Source organism: Callorhinchus milii, unplaced genomic scaffold (genome assembly GCF_018977255.1).
Source record: "Callorhinchus milii isolate IMCB2004 unplaced genomic scaffold, IMCB_Cmil_1.0 Scaffold29, whole genome shotgun sequence".
Classification (NCBI taxonomy): Eukaryota; Metazoa; Chordata; class Chondrichthyes; order Chimaeriformes; family Callorhinchidae; genus Callorhinchus; species Callorhinchus milii.
The window spans coordinates 3,289,803-3,316,618 of NW_024704770.1; the positions used below are offsets into that span (position 1 = coordinate 3,289,803).

Here is a 26,816-nt window from a genome sequence, read left to right on the forward strand (position 1 = left end):
TGATGATGTTAAGAGATAATGGGAACAGGCGGGATTTAGAAAGGTAAGAGTTTAGAATGACAGATTGGGCTCAATGCACCAAATAGCCTCCTTCTGTTCCTGTGTGTTAGTTCTCAAAGATTAGCTGTACTTAGCATTCTTCCTCTCCTCACCCCAAACAGGAGCAGGTAGTGTAAAGGAGCTGAAGCTATACTGCAGCAGCACTGAGCGTAATTGAGGCAAATCGCTCCCTGGAACTCTATAAAAAGGGCATTTATGTAATAAATAAATTTATTCGTAATGTGTTGCCTTGGAGGTCTGAGCAGAGGAACTCGCTGCAATGTGTGTATGTGTGAGAGAGAGAGAGAGAGAGAAACAAGATTGGAACAGCTGTTAATTCTACAGCATCTTTTACGTAGGGAGGTTTTTTTGAAAGCAATTTGTGGAAATGTACAATTTCAGCCATCTAAATGTCAACTGCGGTGGCGAAAATGGGATATGTCATAAATGTGATGTGATAATTATCACAGGAAAATCCGTTATGAAACGTGGTATTTTCACCTCTATATATTGTACATTAGCATTTCTGTCAATCTAACTCAGTCTCCCTGGCTTTAAAGTAACCAGTCTTACCGCTGCTATTTCTACTACCAAACAGAGGAATTCATTGCAAGGCACCAAATCAATAGCATCCTCAGGGGCATTATATATAATTCTCTGATGGCCTTCCTGAAATGCATTACAGTGAGTGGATGAGTGAATTCTGGGTCTGTGTAGCCTATGATTTGGAACTGACAGATGATACGTAAGGAAGGGCATTCACTCCACTGTCAGCCACCCCTGTGCTCTGGAACTTGCTTCCCAAAGCACTTGCCCTCTCTCCCCCTCTCGCTCCTAAAAAACAATCTCTTCAAAGTGCTTTAGGTCAACCTCCTTAAATTTCGCAAGGAGAGGGCAGGGGGATTTGAAGGAGGATAAGATACAGAGGAAGTAAACCATCAACCGAAGCCCGAGGTGAGATGACATCAGTTAACTACTGGGGCTTGTCAACGTGTCTCTCGCATCTATACAGAACACTGGGCCGAACAAGATAAGCGCACTGTTGAGGGAAATTACTGGTTTTATTGTAAAGTAACAAGTTGCCTTGGAGTGCTTTCAGCATCAGGCTCGGAAGCTGGATTAAAAATACGGACTTGAACAGAGATTGCTGTGACTGACTCACTCCTGAAAGCCTGCTATCTGGTGCACTGGCACCCCTCGGCGGGACTAGGGAGATGTTTGACGTCTTTGGCACTCGGGCACACGCAGGCAATGAAGCTGGCACTGGCACACAGGCAGACACTGGCACTGTGGCACAAGGGGAGAGAGGCTGTGGTTTGCATTCACTGTGCTCCGCCCCAGGCATGTGAATGAAACTGTGAGATTCATTAAGAAATTTGAATAAAATAATTGAGAGAGAAAAGGGATGCCAGATAGGTGTTCTGCAGCTGTGCTGTCTGTCTGTCTGTCTGTCTGTCTGTCTGTCTGTCTGTCTGTCTGTCTGTCTGTCTGTCTGTCTGTCTGTCTGTCTGTCTGTCTGTCTGTCTGTCTGTCTGTCATGTTTTCAACCTTCTCTGGGCTGAGAAATGACCCTAAAAGCCAGCCTTGCTGGCCATTTCCCATTTGCTGGTATCTCGCTATCTGCTCAGCTGGTGGTGCGCACAGAGCTACTCGAGGGGGCAATGCGTTTCCGATCACTTGCAATTCACAAGCATACCAGAGGGAGGTGGAGGCGAGCAGCGTGTTCATGAGCTGCAAATGCAGACATTAACTGCGTCACCAGGGAGGATGTCTGCGCCGACACAGTGAGAGGAGTGTACAGAGCAGACACAGGGCTCGGAAGTCACAACGGTCTCAACAACAACAACAAAATTACATTTGTAAAGCACCTTTCACGTCGGGAGGATGTCCCAAGGTGCAGGACTGACAGAGAAAACAAACTCAGAAACAAACTTAAATGGGACTTTTCTATGTTCCCAAAAACACAAATACTCATTCTGTCCTTTCAAAGAAAGAGGAAGAATTGGTCTGAGTGAAAGTGACAGTACCATTTTGCTTTGGAATGGATGGCCCTGAAGGAGCTCATTAAAGGGTATTATAGAGCTGCTAATAACAGATTACATCAGATCGGATTCATTTAATTACAGCTGATCACCACACTGAGAGCAGTCTCGCTGGGAGATCAGAAACATCTGTACAACAAACAATAATCCTGCGTCACAACATCGCAAATTGGTTCGCAGGCAATTACAGGCAAGTGGGGTGACTTTTGTAGGCAAATATGGCTGCTATTTTGCACGCAGCGGGGTCCCGCAAACAGCCTTGAAGTGACTGATGAATTTATCTGGAGTTTCACCGGAAATTGACAGCTCAAGTCCTGGAGCTTGAACCCACAATTATCTGTTCCACAAAAATGCTAGCAATGGGACCCAGCTGAAACCTTAAATAAAAGTACCTAATCTATCTGGTCCAAGTCACAATCTCGCTTACATTACCCTCCTCTGGTGGTGTATTGCAAGAGCAAGCTCCCAGGTACCATGAGTGCTTTGATCCTGGAAGGCACATGTCCTCTTCCCTCTCTGTAGGGAGGAATTACGGCAGCACCAGATTAACTCTATTTATACAGCGTTTTCAAGTGCTCAGAGTTTGGCAAGTAGTTCAATTCAGTCTTAAACTTTGAAGTTGGTTTTTCTGTAGTTCTTTGTAGAACCTTACAGAAAACTGACTTCTGATAAAGAAAGTATTTAAGGATTTGCCAAATCTCTCGCACTCTGGAATGCCAAGAAAATAAAGTGGATCAGGTATCAGGTGGGATTTCTCCCCCATCTGTTTCTGTCCCTCTTTATTCAAGTCTTGATGTCCCACCCAGTGTCACTCTATCTCTGAACCATCTCTGCGTCCATCCTCTTTGTGTCCAGCTCCATCCTCTCTCCGCGTGTCTGTCACCTGCATCTCTCTCACTCAAGTGGCATGCTAGAGTGAAGCTTGAGCAAAACACAGAGACAAGAGAGGCACAACACACAGTGGCCGTAAACCTACAGCCATTACATTGTTCAGAGAGGATTCACGTGAAGTGACACGAGTTCAATGTGCATCAGCTTGAGTAGTAAGTAACTCCTGGAGGTGACAGACAAATGGGATCATAAGATTAACAAGATGATGTACCAGCAGTGCTCAGAGACAAGACACTCCTTCCAGCATCACATCCTAAAACGGTTCCGCTGCACTCTAAAGAAAAACATGTCCAGCACACATTGTGGAACATTGCCACTCAGTTTGCTGAATATTTCTGTGACTCTAATCACAGGAAACATTTCGAGGCACTTTTAAAATCATTCAGTTGTGACAAAACACTCGTGGCGCTTTTAAACTGACTAAATGATCCAATTTTGTGCCAGCCTGGCGTAATGGTAGCACTCTTGCCTCTGAATCACAAGGTCGTAGTTCAAGCCCCACAACCTTCTGATTGCAGACGTGCGAATGTGAGCAACTGAGTCTAACTGACACTGCACTTGTAGAGCCTTTCATATCAGAATGAACATGTCAACAACAACAACATGACTGCATTTACAGAGCGCCTTTCACGTCGAGAGGACGTTCCAAGGCGCTGGACAGTTGGGTCAAATTGATTGAGGAACACGTATGGGCCTATAAGTACAGTCACTACACGGCAGCAATTGGCTTTGAGACATTTTGTTGTTACAGGCACTGGATCACGTGTGAAGGTTGTTATTAATGATGCCACAATGGAACGTGAGGGGCCGGTCCGAGTTAAGTGAGACGTCAAGCAATGGAGACAGACGACATCTTGATGTGACAAGGCACGTTAGGCTCAGCTCGTACCCAAGTATCCGTGATGGGAATTGATAAAACGCGGCTGTGGGGTGACGGCACATTGACTACTCGCTGGGAGATGGGAAGATTACGCGACGCTAGCACATCACTGGGGTGGACTGACTCAGAGCAGGGCTGTGGATTGAACTCACTGCCCGAATGGCTGCGGCTGATTTGCTGCAGAGGAAGCCTTACACTACCTGTATTTAATTACTCTGCTTTCAGATAGTTTGTGTTTCCTAATGAGTGACTCACTCACTGCCTCTGCTCAGTAGTCCAGGATCCCATTAGCTGAGTCAGCTTCTCTGGGAATAGCTGGAAGGTAACAGGCAGTAAACCAATTGCTTTTTTCACATACTCACACACACCACAATGCAAACCCTGCCCTCTCTCTCTCAGCCTCTTACACTAAGATTATCTCCCAAGGCTCTTAAGAATCCTGAATTGGCACTACATATTATATATAAAAATAAAATATATATTATACATAACGTAATACGTATGTTACATGTAATATGTACCATTATACCCAGTGGCAGCCTCTGTTACCCCCCACACACGATCAGTACCACCCTCCTACCCTCACCCTCCCTGCCCTCCACCCCTCCTGATCCCATCCTCCAGCTCGTGTGAAAATCTTTGAATGTCCAGCGCCTTGGGACGTACTCCCAACATGAAAGGTGCTGTGCAAATGTAATTTGTTGTTGTTGGACAGTCTTTAAACCAATGCTAAAGGATGATGGCGAATGGTTTTGAAGGCAAACGCGGCAGCTATTTGGAGGGCAGAACTTTGCATCTTCCCTGTGCCTTGGCTGGAGTGCTGGACAGGGAGTGTAGAGGGGCTTTAAACGGCACAGTGAAGGCAGGCAGGGCAAGTCGCCTGACTGGGCCAGACTGGGACCTAACCATTGTACGGCTACATAGAGAGATGTCCTTTTAGCTCCTCACTAAACATTTTCCTTGAAAAAGGAGGCATGAATAAGAAACACAATCATTTCTTGTGATGTCAGAGCCAAGCCTGTAATTTTCACCCTCTGATGTCATTATGTGTAATTGTATGTCTTAAGTTAATTCTATGAATTGTCAGCAGCTGCTGCTACAGAGAGCTTCCTGTTGTGCCAGTCCTGTCATACACTGTATGTCGGTGGCCATTAGTCTATCTAAACCAGCATACTCTGGTCCCAATTCACCTACAAGCCTGGTCTGTACCGCACTCTAATATGGACCAATTCAGACATTCAGTGATTTCATCGATTTCACTCTCCAAAGCGTGAGGTGTTAGTGGGAGGGGGGGGGCCAAAGGCTCGGTCGAAGAGAAAGATCTGGAGACAGGACTTGAACAAGGCGAGAGAAGGGTTGAGTTGGAGGGATTACAATATAGAGTTCCAGAGTGTGGGGGCAGAGATGCTGAGTGAGATTACTACAGTTACCCTCCCCCTATCCCTGGTTTGCCTCTTTGCCTCTTGTTCTACCCACTTTGCTCTTCCGACGCTGCTCGTTCTTCACTTAGGAACAGCTTTTGCTGAGTGAAAAGTTCAGGCAAAGTCCAAGCAACTCAACTGCCTGGGTTTGTAACATAGAAAGTATAGTCAGGGCAGAGCAGGCGAGGGGCATAATAGGCTCATTACTGGGTTGAATAAACTCCAGGCCTGATTCTCGTTCCGATATCATGTTATTGCAATATTAAAGCCCTCGCAATTGCAGACACCGACAAACTCACAGGTGCCGCGCCATCCATCAGCTCACATTTTTAATTTAAACTGAAAGAGGGGGAATTGCATTTGAAATGATGGAGTTCAGAGTTGGACCAATGCATTACTATGATATGTACAAGTGTGAAGTTAACCCCAAGCAAGTACAGGCAAAAACCAGCCCAAGAACCGCACCACTTTGCAATGCCGACAAGGGAGGCAGGTTAGCACAACCTACTCAACACTCCACCAATTTCGCAGGCTCTTTGCTTTGCTCTGTACCTAAGCCATGCTGCAGTTGGTGGCTTCAGACCTTCAGCTCCAGCCCTTCAACTCCAGCCTCAGGTGAGGATCCAGTCCTTCAGATAAAAACTGAAACCATGCAGTGAGCGTGGGGAAGTATAGAGAGCTTTACTTTGCACTTAAGCCACGAGTGGGAGTGCTGCATGCTGACACACTGCAAACGTCTTCCACTGCCCAACACTGAAATCCCTCAACTTGATGGCAAGAAAAAGCCTTATTGTGAAGTGGATGTAAATAAAAAGTAAGTGAGGAGTTACCATATGGCCCAGAGGTTTCATTAGCTGTGTTTAGAATTGATCAGAGTTGGATCCATTAGCAAATCACTTTGCGGCAAACTTTTTAATACAACCTAATCCTGTCCGAGAGGGAATTCAGTGCCTAGCGAGCTGAACACCAGCCGTGCTCTGCTCTGAATCTACCTAGCGACAGTACCAAATGTAATTTTGAACCAATCCATTATTAAAACACAGATTCTGCATCACAAACCTGAGGGCTCATTAAATAAAGTATGCTTTAATTGCCTCCCAGAACCCAGCTAATCCCAGCCCAGTGGCACCGCTGGCGCGAGAGTCAACGAACGTCAGGACAGTAGTTCACTTAGTAATAATACTCGCATTTGATATAGCTCTGCATCATGTCTTTGTGACCACTCAAAACGTTTCACAGAATATACAGTAAAGTGAAATTGACTGTATAATTTGTGGGTGAAACGCGGCAGCTGATTGCGTACAGCAGCGTCTCAAACACAGTTGTGGATCGAGAGAGCAAATTATTATTTTTTCAAATTAAATTTTCAAGATAACCCTGCCTTACAGACTAAGATTAGGTGGAATTCGGGCTCCGGGCACGCCTGGTTGCTTTTTCTGTGTGTTGTGTGGTGCGCGGCTCTGCTGTTAACATCGCTGTCTGCCTTCAATAGGGCTGAGGCTCTGACACTGGCCCAGAAATAAATGGTTGCCACACTTTCCGGTTGGTTGACTCATGAGTAACAGCTCATCTGTGGGCATCGGACTGGCCGCTCCTGCCTTCACACTGACAACTGATGCGTGACTGCTTTCTTCATCTGTGAAGAGCATTGGTATGGATACAAAGGGAAGGGCTCTGTGCCTGCAATGTATCCCACAGCAACACAGAGCAATCAACAGTCGACGAGCCTGGCAGATCGTAACCCACTTATTAGCAGGGTATTAGGGTGAGTGGTGTCTGGGGAGGTCCTGACTTTTTAATCAATAAATAATCTATAGAGTTGCAGACACAGTGTCCTGTGACGTCAACACATCTCAGAACGTTTTACATTCCTGTCATGTGCAGTAATTGTATTTGTAGGCAAACAAGGCTTTATTAGAAGTGTGGGAAAGGTTGCTCCCAAGCTTGCACTGAGTTGAAGAATGTTCCACAATTCTACCCGCCCTTCCATCTGAAGGCAAAATGCTGTCATGGGCTAAGCCTTTATGGAATTTCAGATCACAGGCTTCCCCATCTCCATCAAATCCCAATACTCCCAAAACCTGGCTTGCCACGTATCTGCACGAGGTTCTAACAATGCCTTCACAGTATTTCCCATTTATAGTCAAATGCCCAGTGGATGGAGCTGTGGATTTGATCGGTTTTGTCGACAACAACTTCACGTTGACTGGAAACGATCAGACTGATCAATGATGACACCCATATCCTCCTCGTCTTTCCTCGGCTAATGGACAGGATCCGCCGTCTCGATGCTTCATTCCCCCAAAGGTGGAAGAACATTCATCACTGCATATTCATCTAAATTAAAACCCATCTGCTTAATTGGTCCAGATCTTCATGAGTGTTAATTATCTGCGCATTACTCACCTAACAACATTGTTTGGTATCATCAGCAGCTGGAAGAAAGCTGCAGGAAGCGCTCTGCTCCAAGCCATTTGTGAACACTCAATAGCGAGGAGACACAGACAGCCAGTCACAACCCCATCCCCCTCCCAGACAGTCTTTCCCATTTCTCATCAGCCTCTCCTTCCGAGTACTGGACCACTTTGCGAGGCAGCTATCTAATGTGGCTGGTTGCTAGCAGCGAGGTGAAGCGGTAATGAGGGTCTCTGCACACAGCCTGCAAATGACTGGTGCCTCAGTGTGCTTGGTTGGTTTAGTGACGGGTTGCTTTAAGCAGCTCATTTCCTTACACTTGAAGTTCATGAAACGTCTGAATTCTTTTTTCTTCGTTCTTAAAATCTGTTTGAGCATCTCTAAATCTGTGCCCAACCGACTCCATAAATACATGTTTTAATTAGCTAGCTCTCTATTATCGATGTGACTCATACGGCGTGGTTAGGGGTAGAAGAGGAAAGTTCTCTTCACAATAAAAGAGCCAGAGTAGCGTCAATAAGTCCATTCCCTCACAGTTCAAGGTCCCGAGGAAGCTACAACGGTGACGGATTCCTGTTAATTTTAGCCTTTTACGCGTGACAAAATGTTTTTAGAAATTCAAACTAGATTGTGCCAGGCATCAGGATCAGGGATGCAAAGTACCAATTATTTTGACAAGTAATTTCCTTCTGCCATTGTACGTGCAGCAGTGGGGTGACATGCTGGGGTTTAAAAATAGAAGACAAAAGGAAAACGCAGAGAATAATCACTCGCTTTTGTGAACGTGACTCTCAACAATGTTCTTAATATGTTAGAGAATAATAATCACGATCCTTGCGTTTGATATAGCACCTTATCACGTTGTTGAGATGTCTCAAAGCGTTTCACAGGAAATACTATGAAGTGGATCGACTGTGTGTTTGTGTGTGAAACGCGGCAGCCAGGCACACACAGCAATGTCTCACAAACAGCCACGGAATGAATGACCAATTTTATTTGGGGCATTGTTGGCTAGGACACCGGGAGAGAGAAACTCCTATGCTTTGGCCACAGAGTGAGAGCCGGGGCTGGCTGCTGTATTATGTACAGACTCTTCGATGCTAAGCTAAGCTACAATCCACTTCTTCAGAACATTGCTTGACCTGTTTATGAATGAATTTTGATCTTCTCAAGTTAGACAGACTAAAGCTCCCTCGGCATTGTCCATCCAGCACTGTCCTGCAAACATCTTTGATTCTATAGCACATGGAGGGAATTAATCGCCAGGGCACACATGGGTAACTTTGAAAACATCATAATAATAATGATCCTTGCATTTGATATAGCTCCTTATCACGTCTTCGAGACGTTTCAAAGCGCTTCACAGAACATGCTGCAAAGTGACTGACCGTATATTTGTGGAAAAATGCAGCAGCCAATTGCGCACAGCAGTGCCCCACAAACAGATCCTCTCGCTTGCTCTAACCACTGAGCTACAGGACCCCACGTCTCTTTATCATGTCTCTTCCTCCTCCCCATCCCAGCCTACTTGAATCTCTCATTTAACAAAAAGCTCCTTCCCCCGAGTGTACAGCAAAGTGCTATAAATTATACATCATGTTTCTCGTAGGAAGGAAAATGCTTTGAATTAAAATGAATCAGGTGAGACAGACCCTGGCATTAGGGACACTGTGGTTGACATAATCATGTAATTGGAAAAAATCATGGGTGAATGAAGATAGTGGTCAGGAAGTGGCTGGGAATTCTGACCATCAGAGCACAGCAGCACTGTACCAGGTGTGTGAGCTGAACCCTGCTTTTCTGCTCGTTCAGTTAGTTTGATGAAAGATAAGGGCTCAGGCTAAAATCCTGTTAGCTTATCTCAGTTGCTCGCACCCTCACCTGTGGATCAAGAAGCCTGTGGATTCATGCCTGACTTCAGGACTTTGAGCAGACAGTCCCAGCTGACACTCTGGCCAGTACTGGGGGAGCGGTGCATTGTCAGAGGTGCCATCCTTTGGATGAGATGTTAATCTGAGCAGATGGACATGACAGATCCTGTAGAATCCAATTTCTCCTGGTTTTTTGGCCAACAGATAAATTGGTCCTTCACTTCAAGGCTGTTTGTGCACAAAATAGTTGTGGGTTTGATCTACGAATACAGTCACTGCACCACAGTTGCAAGCGGGGGAGGATGTTCGAGATGTTCCAGCATTATTGGCGCTGCATAAAAACTCGGCCAAATTACATGCAGAGCTTTCTAGGTTGTGTTGGCTCATGCTGCTCAAGGCTCTCCCTCCTCGCAACTCTGCCACACTTAATACTGATTGCATTGGTGTGTTTAATGGCTTCAGTCCTTCATTGCAGACATTTTCCGTCAAACGTCACTCGCTCCCATTGTATTTTAATGAACTGTAATCTGACAGGGCGTCCATCTTTCAGCCACCAGAGTCCTAATTACTATTTAAATTTCAAACTCATTCTCATCTCGACAACTCCTGATGGTGCTGAACTCCCCCCACCGCACACTGACATTCAGGGATTTGGACCCGAGCTGGGGGTGGGGGGATTGGGATCAGGGAGGGTGGAGTGGAGGGAGGGTGGCCAAAGGCTCGGTCGAAGAGGAGGGTCTTGAGACGTGCCTTGAAGGAGGCAATAATAATAATTGAGCATTGAAGTCATTACTGGAGGCATGCAGTTGGCTCATTAACCTGTGACCTCTTCCACCTCTGTTCCTCACCGGCAGGACCTATTTACAGGTTCCAATGGACAGTGTAGCTACCTTTAGCACCATCAACCTTCTAAGTAGTAAATGTGGCCAGTCAAGAGTGTTGTCAAAGCCTCTGGTCTGGTTCTCTGGGAGCTGGAGATAAACTGCAGTAACACTGATTGTTGAAGCTGCCTGAGAATTAGAGTAAGGTTAGTAATGTATGTTTGTTGGAGTGCGCGTTAGCTGGGCAGCGCTAACCAAATAGCATCAAGATCACTATCTAACTCCAGCATCTTCCCTTCTGGTGACTCAACTCTCACCCTGCCTCAGTGGGGAGAGTGCTCTGTGGGTTCATTACTGTTAGAGGTGCAGTCCTTCAGACGAGACTTTAAACAGAGGTCGTGTCTGCCTGCACGACTTGCTAAAGATCATGAGCTCCCATTGGAAAAAAGAAGGGGGGTTGCCACAAATAATAATACTCCTCACATGTCATATCGTGCCCTTCATGTCAGGAGGATGTCTCAAAACGTTTCAATGGAAAATTTCAAGTGACTGTGTTGGTCATTATCAGTTGCACTCTGGTGTGGTTGTCAGCCTCCTCATGTGTGGTCGGTCTGTCAGAATGTGGGGGTGGGGTGGAGGCAGCTTTGAGCAGAGGCTTTGCTGGCTTGTGTCTCATTTCCAGACAATCCAATTAAAAGATGGCAGAAAAAAAATCAAAGGGCAAAGCATTCAATTAAACAGCCCTCTTCTCTGAGCAGGCTCGCTCGCGGCTTGAACGTCAGGTAAAGAAAATAACAGAATCCAGTTATTGGCTAGAAAGAATTGTCTTTCCCCGATCGTGTCTGACTTCTAGTTTCTAACTTCCAGCACTGGGTTTATACTATGTTGGGTCCTCCCAATGTGAAAGGCGCCATACAACTGTCATTTTCTATTGTACCAGGTAAATAAAATAGAAAAGAGAATATAGAAAGTACAGAGGATAACTGAAAAAAGAAATAAGAGGGGCAAAGAGACTGTATGAGAAAAGATTAAAGGCAGGGAACCCTAAGCTACCCTAAGATATCAAAAATATCAAGTGCAAAAAAAATCAAATATCAAATGCAAATGCAAAATGTAAGGATTATTATTATTTTATAAGTATATAAAAATAAAAGGTAGTCAAAGGTAGGGTGGGTCCAATTAGGGACCAAAGAGGAAATCTTCTTTTGGAGGCAGAGGGCATGGCTGATAACCTGAAGGAGTACTTTACATCTGTCTTCACAAAAGAAGAGGATGCAGCTAATGCCACCGTATTGGAGGAGAAGGTAGAGAAGTTGGACAAGATAAAAATAAACCAAGAGGAGATACTGAAAAGGTTGTTGGTGGTCAAAGTAGATAAGTCACCCGGTCTGGATGGGATGCATCCTAGGCTACTGAAATAAGGGTGAAAATAGCGGAGACTTCAATCTTTCAATCCTACTTGGACACTGGGGTGGTGCCAGAGGACTGGAGGGTTGCAAATGTTACTCCCCTGTACAAAAAGGGGCAGAAGGGTAAACCCGGGAACTACCGGCCAGTCAGCCTAACGTCAGAAGTGGGGAAACTTCTAGAGACTATAATCCGGGACAAAATAAATTTTCACTTAGAAAAATTTGGTTTAATAAAGGACAGCCAACACGGGTTTGTTAAAGGCAAATCATATTTAACAAAAATGATAAGAGTTTTTTTGATGAAGTAATGGAGAGGGTGGATGAAGGTAATGCAGTTGATGTAGTTTATATGGATTTTCAAACAGTGTTTGATAAAGTGCCAGATAAGAGACTTGTAAGCAAAATAGAAGCCCTCAGTATTAAAGGGACAGTGGCAGCGGATACAGAAATGACTGGAAGACAGAAAGCGGAGAGTAGTGGTGAACGGTTGTTTTTCTGACTGGAGGGAAGTGGGCAGTGGTGTCCCCCCGGGGGTCAGTGTTGGGATCACTGCTGTTTTTGATCTATATAAATGACCTGGACTTGGGTACAGGGAATACAATTTCCAAGTTTGGAGATGATACTAAGCTGGAAAAGTAGTAAACAGTGAGGAGGATAGTAACAGACTGCAAGAGAACATAGACAGACTGGTAACATGGGCAGACACGTGGCAGATGAAGTTTAATGTGGAGAAATGCGAAATGATGCATTTTGCGAGGAAGAATGAGGAGAGGCGATATAAGCTAGAGGGAGTGAAGGAACAGAGAGCCCTGGGGGTTCATATCAGTAAATATTTGAAGGTGGCAGGACAGGCAGATAAAGCTGTTAAAAAAGCATCCGGAATACTTGGCTTTATAAATAGGGACATAGAATACAAAAGTCAGGAAGTTATGGTGAACCTTTATAAAACACTGGTTAGGCCTCAGTGAGAGACTGTGTTCAGTTCTGGGCCCCACACTTTAGGAAGGATGTCAAGGCTTCGGAGGGGGTGCAAAGGAGACATACCAGGATGGTAGCAGGAATGAGGGACTTCAGTTATCAGGAGAGGCGAGAGAAGCCGGGATCATCCTCCTTTGAGCAGAGAAGGTTAAGAGGAGTTTTCAAAATGATGAGGGAATTCAATAGTGTGAACAAGGAGAAACTATTTCCACTGGCGGGTGGGTCGGTAACCCGAGGACACCGATTTAAAATAGTTGTTAAAAGAAACAGAGGGGAGGTGAGGAGATTTTTTTTACAAGGCAAGTTGTTCGGATCTGGAATGCATTGCCTGAAAGGCTGGTAGAAGCCGATTCGATAACAGCTTTTAAGAGAGAAGTAGATAATTATTTGGGGAGGACAAGTTTGCAGAGCTATGGGGAGAGATCAGGGGAGTGGGTTGAATTAGAAGCTCTTTTCAAAGAGCCGACACAATGGGCTGAATGGCCTCCTTCTGTCCTTTATAATTCTATGATTCTATGTAGCCGACCATGTTCTTCTCCCTTCCCCATTGTCGGGTGAACTGAGGTTATTTTTACTCATTGTCAGGTTTTAGGCAATCTTTCCTGAATGGTTTCAGTCGACTGATTCACTGTTACCCATGACAATTTATTCTTTCTTTAGTATCGACTTGTTTCATTAATTTAAGCCCAAGTGGAGCTGGTCTTGGCTTCCCTCCACATTCCCTGACTGCACACAGAGAACATCTTCCTATCCACCCACCTTATCGTAGGATAGCCTAGATTGCTTTTCCAGCCCTTATTCTTTTCCCAGCTGGAGTACAATTAACTGTCTTAACCTTTCTCATGCACCAGCACTGTCCCCACAGGCCAAGATGTTTTCGGAGAATCACGCTGTCATAAATACAAGTCTCGTCTCAGTGAGGATTCTAGTACTTGCGGTTTAGCAGAACTCAGCCCAGAGAGGAGTGATATCAGGAAACATTTCTTCATACAAAGAATAGTGAGAATGAAGAACTCACTGCCCAAGAAAGTGGACAAGACCAATATAAAGAGTTGTTCTGCTTCTGGGCAGAGATGGTTTCAGTAGGATGACAGTGGCAGAACAAACCACACATATGTTTTCAAATTCACTCATCACCTGTGAGGGACTGAAAATCAGATCCAATATCGTTTATTAATGCCAGGTGTAAATTAGGTAGAAACACAAGTATATCACCACTCGGTACAACCCAAAAGAGAAAAGGTTTGTCTTGGTGTCCTGGCCAACAAGACAATCCTTCAGATTAATTGGTCATTCACTTCATGACTGTTGACCTTACTTTGCACAAATTGGCTGCCACGTTTGCCTACAGATACAGTCACTACACTTGGCAGCAATTCTCTGTGAGACGTTTTGAGACATTTCAACCGTATTGGCGCTTGATCAAAGGATTGTTATTATAGTATTACACAGTATCTGCAGTGATTACTCGCCTACTGTTCCTTTAGGAACCTTCACATGCCTCAGTTTCCTATGGCATTGTTACTAATGATCATCCGAGATCAAAGCACTATGTACTCATTGGGCTGTGGAAACAACACCACTACATGTGGAGTCCTGTAGCTCAGTGGTTAGAACACTGGTCTCTCAAGCGAGAGGACCTGGGTTTGATTTACGGCGGGGCAAAACGTTGGGCAAGTTTCCTTACTCCACTCGCCTCTGTTTACTTAGCAATAAGTAGCAACCCGGATGTTAGTCGATTGTCGGATCGCTTTTCTAAGTCTAATAATCGCATTAAAAAAATACTAATTTCGGCAATCAATCCACGGCTGTTTGTGGCACTATATCAAATGCAAGGATTATTATTACATTATCTCCATATCTGTAACTGAATCTCTAACTTAATCCAGGAACCCAGCCTTTCGTTACAAGTCTGTGCACTCTGCATAGCAAGTGAGCTGAAAAAGGAGCAAATTATTTCAAGCATTAAATGTCACCCGAAGACAAGGAATCACCCACTAGAGATAGATCTGTCTGAACATTGCTGGGATTAACATCAGCAGCACAGAAACACCCCCAGTAAATAAGAATGAATCAGCTTATTTACAAAGAACAGTATTAGTCAGACGCTATTTCTGAAGTGCACAGGCAGCTGCCGCTCTTACACAGACTGATTCAACACCACGCAGCATTCACACTCGCCTCGGGATTTGTGTAACTATGGAGCAATGGTATGTGCCGTTCTTTCGGAAAATACAGAGATAGGTAACTGCACATCCTGATATCACAACAGGTGATTTTCCTGCATTTTTCCACTTCCACTTCCGGCATCACAAGTCCATGACTACTTTGAAAACCCTCTGAAAAAACAGTGAGCGTGCCTGTCACCACCCTCAAATACCCCTCCCACCACCCTCGCCGCCTCCTCCTCTGCTCAGTGATAATAATCCTTGAACTTGATATAGTGCCTTACCCCATCGTTGAGATGTCTCAACGTGCTTCACAGAATATATCATAGTGAAACTGTCTACGCATTTTGTGGGTGAAACGCGGCAGCCAATTGCGCACAGCAGTGTCCCACAAACAGTCGTGGATTGAGTGACTAAATTTTTTTCCTGATCCTCATCCGTCCTGTGACACTCCCCCTCCCCCACTTGTGGATGGCGTATAGTATGAGTGTGAATTATTATGAACCGCTTTGAGGTGCTCATCCTATGTGAAAGGCACTGAGTGAGGGCAAATGGCCTTTCAGGCTCGATGCTAAATTAACGTTGGTGGCTCAGCAGCATCCAAGGGCAGGTTTGTTGTCGCGGTGATTAGGAAAGCAGCGTTGTGCAACTTGTGTGATGAGATATAAAACGACTGTTCCTAAAATAGCCCAGCGATGAGCAAGGCTGACGTCACAACCCAAAAGGTCACTGGCAAGCCTGTGGGAAGGTAAAAATGTTGGAGCGCCAACTTAAAGAGAAAACGGCAGGTGACTGGCAAATGAATTTTTAATCGTTTTGAAGTGTTTTTTTGTCACGCGACAACGCTTTTCCTGTGTGCTGTAAGTGGTCTGTGCGGTTCCGGAGCCTGATACTGCTCTGCGCTAATGCTGATCTCACACTGAGACAAGAGGAAATTTCAAGAGCTGCTAGGTGCACAGGAATATCTTCCCTGAGTTTTATCTGTTTTGATTTCTTTTTCAGCATTATCTGATTTCTTCACACAAACGACCCACGCACACACACAGAAAGAGCTGTGAGAATCCCCAACAGGCTGTTCTTGAAGTCATGAGATACGGATACTCTCTCTCCCTCTCTCTCTCATTCAAGTAGTTCGGTTTGAACATGTTTGCCAGGTTTTCAGTATATTGATAGCCATATAATATTCTAATAATAATCCTTGTATTTGATATAGCGCCTTATCACGTCTTCGAGACGTCTCAAAGCGCTTCACAGAATATCCTGTAAAGTGAATTGATTGTGTATTTTGTGGATAAAACACAGTACCCAATTGCGCACAGCAGTGTCCCACAAATAGTCGTGGACTGAGTGACTACATTTTTTTTTAAGAGAGTATTACCCCCGGAAAAGCGAAAGGCCAATCGACTGACAACTGGGTTCCTACTTCCTGCTAGGTAAACAGAAATTGTGAAATAAGGAAACTTGCGCAAAGCTTCGCTCTGCCCAGGAATTGAACCCAGGTCCTCTCACTTGCAAGGCGAGTGCGCTAACTACTAAGCTAAGAACTCCACATATAAAAGAAAAAAAATATTTTTGCAAGATTATGGCGATAGTGGCCACAAATCCAGAATTCCAGGCTTGGAATTTAGCCCCTCTCCCCAACTTCACTGTTGGTTTTGATAGTTTTTAGATCCTACTGTATTTGGAAAATAACAATAAACAGTTCAAAATGGATAGTTCAGTCGCACACACTGAATACAATTCATGCTTCAGGAAGCTAAGAGCTGGTTCCTGCTTCTTTCCTATCTGTTTCCTAACATCACTGTAACTGACCGCAGGCAGATTAGCCTGTGGTTACAATAAGACTTGCATTAAGACAATAAGATTTGTATAAGATGTCTCAAAGCACTTCACAGAATATAATGCAAAGTGCAGTGACTGTGTATTTGTAGGCAAATGCGGCAGCACAATTACACGTAGCAATGTCCCACAAATGTCCAGGAAAAGAAAGAATGACCAATTTTATTTGGGGGAATTGTTGGCGAGGACACTGGGAGAAACTCCATTCTCTTTTGAATACTGCCATGGGATCTTTAATGTCCACCTGAACAGTCTCAACCGAATGACAGGTTCAGTCACAAAGGAAATAAAGACTGGTCTCATATCATCTCACGGCACCCAGCATTCGTTCAGTCAAAGAGACTGGGTTTAAAGTCCATCCTCGGAACAAGCTGTTATTCTGTAAATAGAACAGCCAGAAAATCCAGCGTGGTAAATCAATAACATGCCAGCGGAGAGCAAGGCCGGCTCAAGTACCTCACAGTACTTATTGACCCCAGCAGACTGCCTGGTTTTCCCATCCCTGACTATGAAATCTCCTCCCGTATTCCAGGACTGACCGGCAGACTCGACTCCCTTTTTCCACTGTCCATTTTCTTCCCTCATCCAAAGTTGCTAAATTAAGCGGCTCCCCCCACCCCCAGCCAGGCTTGTTGTATGAAAGCAGAAAGGAGTGTCAAGGGGAGAGCAGGATCCTGGGCACAGTCTCATTTTCCAGCAGTGATGGGAAAGTGTGGTTCAGCCTTATCTCCAGCCTGTTGACATTCGAGCGAGACTTGGCGTCTGTGTGTCCAGCGTTATCTATATCTTCCGCACTAAACTGGCACTTTGCGACCACAGCAACACTCCTGCATGAGTGGCAGTCACAAGGAAACAGTGCAAATACCGTTTCACTTACCCCCTCAGTCTGAAACAAAAGCCAAATGAGAACACACTGCTGTGTGGCTGACACTGGCCTCCCAGATATTGAAACAAAACACATTCACTTGGATGTATGGCGGCCTAATTAACAGCAAGTAATGAGTGTTTATTCACTGTTACCTGGTTCCCACACCGTGCAACCTCTACAACATTACACCCCATTACAGCCAATCGACACTGCATCCACGTAACAACAACTTGGTTTATATAGCAGCCCTCACGCATTGTAGCGTCCCAGAGCGCTTCACAGACCCTAGACTCTACAAAAAAACACAGCTTGTACCCTCAGATTAAGAAAGAATTTGTCTTCGGTGGCTCCTTAACAAGCTGAAATGTCTCAACGTGTCGTTTCACAATCAAGAACATAAGAACTTAAAGACCGTAATCACATCGGCCCTCAACCTTCTCTTCTCCAGCACGAGCATGTCCAGTTTACCTAATCACTCCTTGTAGTCCAGTTCCTCGATCCTCAATCATATTGGTTGCCCTCTATATCCGCTCAATCGCTGCAATATCCTTTTGCAGTGCGGTGACCAGAACTGCACACGGTATTCCAAGTGCGGTCACACCAGTGATTTATAAAGTGGCAGGATTACCCCACTATTTTGGCTCAATATTGCCTTTTTAATACAACCCAGCATCTGGTTTCCCTTACTCACTGCTACCGAGCACTGTTGGGACAGCTTCACTGGGGACCCCCAGGTCATTTTCATTTTCCGTACAGATTATTTTCTTCGCATTTAAATAATAATCCCTTCCTGGATTTTTTTTTTTTGGCCCCATGTGAAGCGCTTTGCATTTCCCTACATCCAATCTCACCTGCCATCGATCTGCCCAATTCCCAAGAATGTTCAAGTGTAGTGACTGTTTCATAAGAAAAAACGGCGGCGTTATCTAACCTGTGCTGCATTATGACCTGGGAGAACTGGATGGGATACTGTCAAGGGAGCTTCATCCTGTTATTAACCAGTCACCTGCTGAGAGAGAGGACAACACACAGTGGCCTTATGTGGTAGCGTTCAATATATTTTGTTTTAAAGAGATCATCCAATGACCAATCACTAATCTGTAGACATTCCGCTGGAAAGTTTTCATTCCCACCCCACCCAAAACTGTATCATTAAAAATACATATTGTCACATCAACAGGAAGCTAAGCTAACTGCATGGCAACAATGTGCGACCCAGCAAGCAAACGGCTCGGGGCAGAGCCATCACTGAGAGAAGAAATCAGCAACATCTGTAGGGAGGGAGTGAGAGATCAGCACATCTGGAGAGAGGGAGGGATCAGCACATCTGGTGGGTGTGCGAGAAAGAGAGAGGGAGAGAGAAAACGAGTAAGATCAGCAATAAATGTCGAGAGTCCCAGCACAGCAGGATGTTCCTCTTCAGCCAAGACAGGAGTTTGTACGTACAGCTTCCTGGCAAATTTTAACTTCCCAGTTCTGGTCCGATCAGATTGCAGGGCAACGTGTAGCCGAGCTCCTTACTAAGAAGCGCTGACCTCAGAGAGCTGTAAGGAACTACGCACGGTGAAGAGGCGTGTCGTGCACCTCGCCGCACCCTCACGAGCAGTTACAATACACGATTTCGCCCTTCACACCAATCCCGATTGTGGTTTAAACATGTTCTCCGCGCAGTCAGACACTGCTTATCTTTGATCCCTGGTCATCTTGCCCAAAATTCCGCCTGGCCTTAGCCTCCGAGACGGTTTTGTCCTCAAATTTAGCACTGTGCGGGAACTGGATAATCGGTCAATTCAATAATTATTTGAAATCCGCAGTTCATAAATTAACACTGAAATGAAGATTTCTCCAGAATTCTGCACAATCTTGAGTTTCAGTAGAAAAGTGGTTAAGACTGGCTGAGACGAGGTGCACTGTTGAGCTTCTAATGGTAATAGAATCATGGAATCATACAGCACAGAAGGAGGCCATTCGGCCCATCGTGTCTGCGCCGGCTCCTAAAAGAGCAATCCAACTCAATCCCACTGGCCCGCTTTCTCTCCATAGCCCTGCGATCCCGTCCTCCCCAAGTACCCATCTGCTGCTCTCTTAAAAGTTGTTATTGAATCGGCTTCACTACCCTTTCAAGTAATGCATTCCAGATCCCAACAACTCGCTGGGTGTAATTTTTTTTCCTAACCTCCACTCTGTTTCTTTTAACCGCTAATAATAATAATAACTATAACGTTTCACCCACAAAACATAGTCAGTTCACTTTACAGCATATTCTGTGAAGCGCTTTGAGACATCATCTAGAAGAGGTGCTAAGGCGCTATATCAAATACAAGGATTTTTTTGATTATTTTATACGGCATCTTCCAATAAACGGTAAAATAAACATCTTGAAGCGCTTTACACAACAGACTCGTTATAAATGAGAGGGTGTAGTTACACCGGCATAGAGAGTACTCAGTTGTGGTGCCTTCCGTTGCAGATTGCAGACTGCAGTGCGGAGTGTGGCAATATGAGACAGTGCTACTCTTCCGTCTCTGTGCTCTGTGTAAGGGAGAATAAATAATGAGACCTACTTCCAGCAAGCCTGGAATAAGGTGAAAGATCAGCTTGCACAGCATGTTATTTTCTAGCACACCATATACGACAACAACTTGTATTTATGTAGCGCCTCTCACACAGGGTAGCGTCTCAGAGTGTTGCCTCCCAATGTATACACTCTTCTGTAGGAGGAATGAAGATAGAGCAAACAATCTACATCAGAATATTTCTCATTCTCCCCCTTGCTATAGTCATGGAACAAAAACCATAGGACACAAGCTGCCATTTCAACTGGTAGCAATCTTTCCCATTCACCCGGATTCCGTGTGTAAATCACCAAGAGGCCAGCGATCACAAAGACCCTGTGAGCTTCTGATCCTTTTGGGACTACAAGCAGTGTTGCTTCTCAAATGCAGCATTCAGCCATTCCTTGTTCAGGAGTTAGACTGATGCAGTTTTCACTGCAAGTTATGTCTGCTCGCTCCTCTCCCCAGCCCCAGCATCGCTTCAGGTTTGCTAGTTTTATGTTAACACCCGCTGGTGGTGTGATCACAGTTTAATCCAAATACCCATTTGATGTCACACTGTACAACAGGTGAGGAACGTGCTGCCCGCTCGCTCTGACAGTGCAATGCTCCACATGGCAGCTGTGCTCTGTCCACAGTGAAGTGCCCACCAGCCTCAAGTACGCCGAGACACCGTCTGGCGTGAAAGGCGCTATATAAACACAATTGTTGTTGCTGAGCAGTGGAAATTCGAGAGGCCCTAGGATTCCACCTCGTCTTAGCTTGCGAGACTGTTTTTCCTCCTTAAAATTGGTGTGGAATTGTGGAAAATTCTTTAATTCGGTCTTACATTGGAGGCCAGTTTTCCGTAGTTCTTAAAGAAACTTCCAAATTAAGACTGGATTTAAGGATTAAGTTGTGGCATCTAAAACAGTGAGGTAAAAGGGTCTCACAGGCTGAGACAAGGTGGAATGTTAAGCCTCAAGAGCAGGAGGGGAGAGGAACAGAATAAAACCAGCAAGACTTAGTTCCCAGCTAATTAAAAAATCCTGCTGGTTCAGTTCCTACATTTGCAATAAGTACAACGGTTCCTAACGTACGACTTTAAAATCTTTACATAGACTCCGTCTTGCAGCACACGCCTGCTGTGTCAGCCGCTGAGCCAGACCCCACATTGCAGCCTTATACTTTCGGGCTGATTCTCAGTGGAGTAAAGAACGAAAAACAACGAGAGGGTTCAGAGAGACAGAATGCCATTTACAGTGCTTTCTTTTGAACAACCAAAATATCTGTTATAACCTTTGTTTTATTAATATAGTATAAACATGTTGATCCCTTCAGCCTCTTTCTTTTGGCACGTACAGCATATATAATAAAATGTTTATCATGAGATCTGGGGTGGGAACAGCTTGAACCAGGCTGCTCAAAGAGGCAAATACCTGCTACCTACCACCTAGGAAGTGAGGTCTAATTCCACTGGTCTCAGGCTGCTGCAGAATTGTGGAAAATCCTTAAACCCTGTCTCAATTTGGAAGCTGGTTGCTCTTAACACCTGCGGAAAAACAGCTTCCAAACCAAATCAAGTCTGAATTGAGGATTTTTTTTTACACCTGAAGCCATGAACGCGGGCAGCACTGTGACAGAACTCTAAAAGCAATGTACTTCAGGCTTGGTTTACTTCAGCAGAACATACAAGATTTTCGCCGCGATTGTAATTAATATATTTCTACATGCTTCCTTTTGTTCAACAGCACGTAAAAGCAGTCAAGCAGCGAATTTCAGAGAGAACGATGTGCTTTTCAGCTGGTTGGATGCTAACTTTGCTGAATTGTACTGTATAGTACTTGATTTTACTCCGAGCTTTGTTTGATGGCTCTCTGAGGTCCATTTTCCAGAGAAGCATCCCGAGGAGATTATTCAATAACACAGGTGGCACTGTGGCCATTAATCTGATTTAAGGGGTGGCATTCACTTCAATGAGAAAAACAGTTGGGTTTAATACTCTTCAGAAAATAGAAAATAAAGTTGCAGCACAAACTGTGCACTGGTGTGCAATTTAAGAAACAAGGTGTAATTATTTCAGTTAAACCTCACTCGGACATCAGCTTGGTTTACTCTTGCCTCTGGAGTTGTCAGTTTTAGCTCCAAATCAAGGCTTTGAGCTCATGGTCTATGCTGACACTCCAATGCAATGGTTCAAGAGTGCTTCACCCATCCCTGCAATGCCAGAGGTGTCGCCTTTAGTATAAAGTCATTAAATTACAACAACAACCACAACAAAATTACATGTGTACGTACAGCACCTTTCACGTAAAAGCAGTCGGGAGGACGTCCCAAGGTGCTGGACAATCAGTGTTTTGGACTCGAGCTGGGAGTCAGGGTCGGGATTGGAGAGGGTGGAGAGCTGGGGGGGGGAAGAAGGGTGACCGAAAGCAAGGTTGAAGAGGAGGGTCTTGTGAAGGAGGCAAGGGAGGTGGCGAGGTGGAGTTCCAGAGGGTGGGGGCAGAGTGGCAAAAGGCCCGCTCGCCAATGGTGGGATGGGCGAAATAGGGGACATGAAGCAGCCCAGAGTCCGCTGAGCACAGGGAACAAGCAGGTTGTTATGGGGTTAGTAGGTCGCAGAGGTAGGGGGGAGCAAGGCCATGGAGGTGAGGGCCAGGATCTTGAACTGTATCCTCTGTGTGATGGGAAGCCAGTGGAGTCGGGCGAGGATGGGGGTGATAGGGTGGCGGAGGCCGGTGCGGGAGAGGACATGGGCTGCAAACTTCTGGATGATCTGCAGCCTGTGGCGGGAGGAGTTGGGGAGGCCGACAAAGCAGGAATCCAAATTAAACCGAGTACCCATGGCCTGTCCAGGTGAACATTAAAGATAGCATGGCACTCACTCAATGAAGAGAAGAGAGTTTCTCTCAGTGTCCTGGACAACAATTCCCTTCCCCCACTCCAATAAAAAAAATATTCCTTCACTTCATTGCTGTTTGTGGGACACTGATGTAAGCAAATTGGTTGCTGCGTTCGCCTACAAAACATGGTTACTTTACATATAAAATGATGTATCGATGGGATAAAGTACTACATCAGATGCAAGGATTATTATTACACATTGAGATGCTGACGGAGAGACTTGGCACCCGTGAGCTCTTCAAGGGGTTTTAATGAGCACCATGTTGAAATGGGTGAGTGGAGAAAAGCAAATCGGTCATCAAGGGCCAAGTGACCCAATGCCATTCCCATGGCATTGTAAACAAAGGCCAACTCTGCAACAACACTGCCCTGATTCCATAGGAACATAGGAATTAGGAGCAGGAGTAGGCCATTTGGCCCCTCTATCCCCATATCCCTTAATGCTTTACAAATCTATCAATCTCAGTCTTGAATATGTTCAAGGACTGAGCATCTACAGCCTTCTGGGGTAGAGAATTCCATAAATTCACTACCCTCTGAGTGAAGAAGTGTTCCATTCTTGTGATGTGCAAAATCCACATTATTGATAATAATCCTTGCATTTTATGCAGCGCCTTATCATGTCTTTGAGACGCCTCAAAGTGCCTCACAGAATATATTGCAAAGTGTAATGACTGTAAATTTTGTGAGTGAAACGCGGCAGCCAATTGCTCACAGCGGTGTCCCACAAACAGTCGTGGATTTAAGCTGAGAAATGAACTCTGAGAATAACTTTTCTACATACTGTTTTATATATATATATATGTTAATTATAAAAATATATATATTCACCTCCCGAATAAGGGAGGGAAGTGTGAATTGAAAACGTACAACAGGAAGTATCCAATCTCAAAGCTCAGTAAATTCGCGATGGAAGGGGAATGATTAGACCACCGCAGGCTGTGTACAAAATGCTAATAAATAGCCCAAGCGTGAGATTTGCTGTGTGCAGACAGACAGACAGCATTATGCCTGAAATGCTGAAATGTTCCTGACTAATCATTATAGAACGAATGTCCATGGATATAGAAATGAAAGCAGCTCCTACCGCCTGATCGATCCCTGCAGCGAGGAGGGCCAAGACATCCGGGATTTCTTCAGCCCGGGTCGGTCGCTCGTGTCCACGGCATTAGACCTCTCCATTTGCCGGTGAACATGGCGGTCCGTGTCCGAGTAGCCTCGGTGTTTGATCTTGATGGGAGTCCGGGGCTGCCTCCAGAGGTGCTGGGGTGGTTTCAGGGTTGCCTGTCCCTCTCGGGGAACAGGAAGAGGCAGGGTTAGAGACAAGCTCTTCTTTGAGCACCGAGGAACTTCCATGGTTCTTGGAGAATGTCTAGACCTAAGGCAGTCACTCAGAAGGAGACAGATAGACCCCGGCTGGAACCAATTGGCCAGAGCACTTGCTGCAGCTGCAGCCACAAGGAAGTTCCAAATGCAGCCCTAGGTTGGATCAGTGAAGGGAGGAGGGCAGTGAGGGGTGGGGGAGAGTCTATGAGGAGGGGTCAGTGAGGGGGCTGGAGCTCTGGGCAAGAATCAGTGAGGGTGAGGTCAGTGGGGGGGGGGGATGGGCTGGGGTCAGTGAGGGGAGGTGGGGTAAATGGGGGGGATGGGGCTGGGGTCAGTGGGGGGATGGGGCTGGGGTCAGTGGGGGGGATGGGGCTGGGGTCAGTGGGGGGGATGGGGCTGGGGTCAGTGGGGGGGATGGGGCTGGGGTCAGTAGGGGGGATGGGGCTGGGGTCAGTGAGGGGAGGTGGGGTCAGTGGGGGGGGTGGGCTGGGGTCAGTAGGGGTGTGGGCTGGGGTCAGTGGGGGGGTGGGCTGGGGTCAGTGGGGGGGTGTGGGCTGGGTCAGTGGGGGATGGGGCTAGGGTCAGTGGGGGGGATGGGGCTGGGGTCAGTGGGGGGGGATGGGGCTGGGGTCAGTGGGGGGATGGGCTGGGTCAGTGGGGGGGTGTGGGCTGGGGTCAGTGGGGGGTGTGGGCTGGGGTCAGTGAGGGGAGGTGGGGTCAGTGGGGGTGTGTGGGCTGGGGTCAGTGGGGGGGGTGTGGGCTGGGGTCAGTGGGGCGATGGGGGTGGGTCAGTGGGGGGGTGTGGGCTGGGGTCAGTGGGGGGATGGAGGTGGGGTCAGTGGGGGGGGGTGTGGGCTGGGGTCAGTGAGAGGGGCTGAAGCCCTGGGGTGGGGGGGGGTGGTCAGATCATGCAGGGTTCTGTCACAAGGCGTTGGGGTCTGGCTGTGCGGGCTGTCGGCTCGCCCTGTCTGGGACTCTCGGTCTCCTCATTACGCAGCCCCTGTGCTCCTTGGCCGGCGAAGGGCTGCTCTCTCTCGGGGTGGGGGGCTGCTCTCTCTCGGGGTGGGGGGCTGCTCTCTCTCGGGGTGGGGGTCCGCTGGCGGCGCTCCCTCCTCTCCCCATACGCACAGGAATCCCGACTGCAACTCACATCTCAGGCGGTGGGAGAGGGAGTGGGACCGACGAGTCCCCCACACCCCCCCTCCCCCCCCCCGTCCTTAAACAACCACACGGAGATTTATCCCATCAACTGCACGGATTGGGGGGGGGGGGGGGGGTGTGAGGGGTGGGGGTGGGGGTTGGTGTGAGGGTTGGGGGGGGGGTGAGGGTTGGTGGGGGGGGGGTGGGGGGGTTGGTGTGAGGGGGTGGGGGGGGGGGGGTGGTGAGGTTGGTGGGGGGGGGGGGGTGAATTCCTGCTTCCAGATAGCAAATTCCTTCCTGCCGGTGAGTAACCCTTCTCCTGGAGTACTTCACAGCTAAATCCTCCCCGATCTCCTTTCCTCTCTTCTTATAAAGTGGTTAGGGGTTGTTTTTTTTTTGGGGGGGGAGAGGGAGGGAGAGGGTGGGGGGTGGGGGTGGGGGGGGGGGGGGGGGGGGGGGGGAGAAAGAAGAGGGAATATTTACAAACCTTAACAGACCCTGTTTTATCACACAGTCGCTGTGTTTGCTCTGCAGCTCAAACCTCCCTCTCCCCCCTCCCTCTCTCCCCTCTCTCCCCCCCATCCCTCTCTCCCCCCCTCCCTCTCTATCCCTCTCCCCCCCCTCTCTCTCCCTCTCTCCCCCCCTCTCTCCTGCCAGTATTTCCGACCACCAAACGATCCCCTTACAGCGATTGTATTTCCATCTGATGTGCAGATCTATTCCTGGGAGCTTTTTTTTTTCTCCTCTTCTCTCTCTCTCTCTCTTCTTCTCTTTTCTCTCTCTCTTCCTCTCTCTTTTCTCTCTCTCTCTCTCTCCAGCTTCTCAGTCCAGCAGCACAGCTATTTTTTTTGCCGGTGTCGAAACCGCTCACTCTTTTTACTCCACAAGTCACACACACAGCACCACACACAGCACAGCACAACACAGCACCACACACAGCACCACACACAGCACAACACAGCACCACACACAGCACAACACAGCACCACACACAGCACAGCACCACACACAGCACAACACAGCACAACACAGAGCACCACACACAGCACAACACAGCACCACACACAGCACAACACAGCACCACACACAGCACCACACACAGCACCACACACAGCACCACACACAGCACACACAGCACAGCACACACACAGCACAACACAGCACCACACACAGCACAACACAGCACAACACAGCACCACACACAGCACCACACACAGCACAGCACCACACACAGCACAGCACCACACACAGCACAGCACAACACAGCACC

At 46.7% G+C, this 26,816-nt stretch overlaps 1 protein-coding gene across 3 annotated transcripts in view; it reads right to left on the minus strand.

Moving 5' to 3' along the window:
- Positions 1-26,816, minus strand: part of pde4a (phosphodiesterase 4A, cAMP-specific) — a 71,491-nt gene that overhangs the window by 30,616 nt on the left and 14,059 nt on the right. The window contains exons 1-2 of one of the 3 annotated variants that reach the window (XM_042344747.1): positions 26,233-26,476; positions 24,168-24,343 (exon numbers count right to left, since the gene is read on the minus strand). The exons of 1 other annotated variant lie outside the window; for it this stretch is intronic. In XM_042344747.1, the coding sequence (XP_042200681.1) occupies positions 24,168-24,262 (95 nt within the window). In that variant the 5' untranslated portion in view covers positions 24,263-24,343; positions 26,233-26,476. Of the gene's footprint in view, positions 1-24,167; positions 24,665-26,232; positions 26,477-26,816 lie in introns of those variants that run through there. One more of the 3 variants, XM_042344745.1, reaches the window with a different exon arrangement.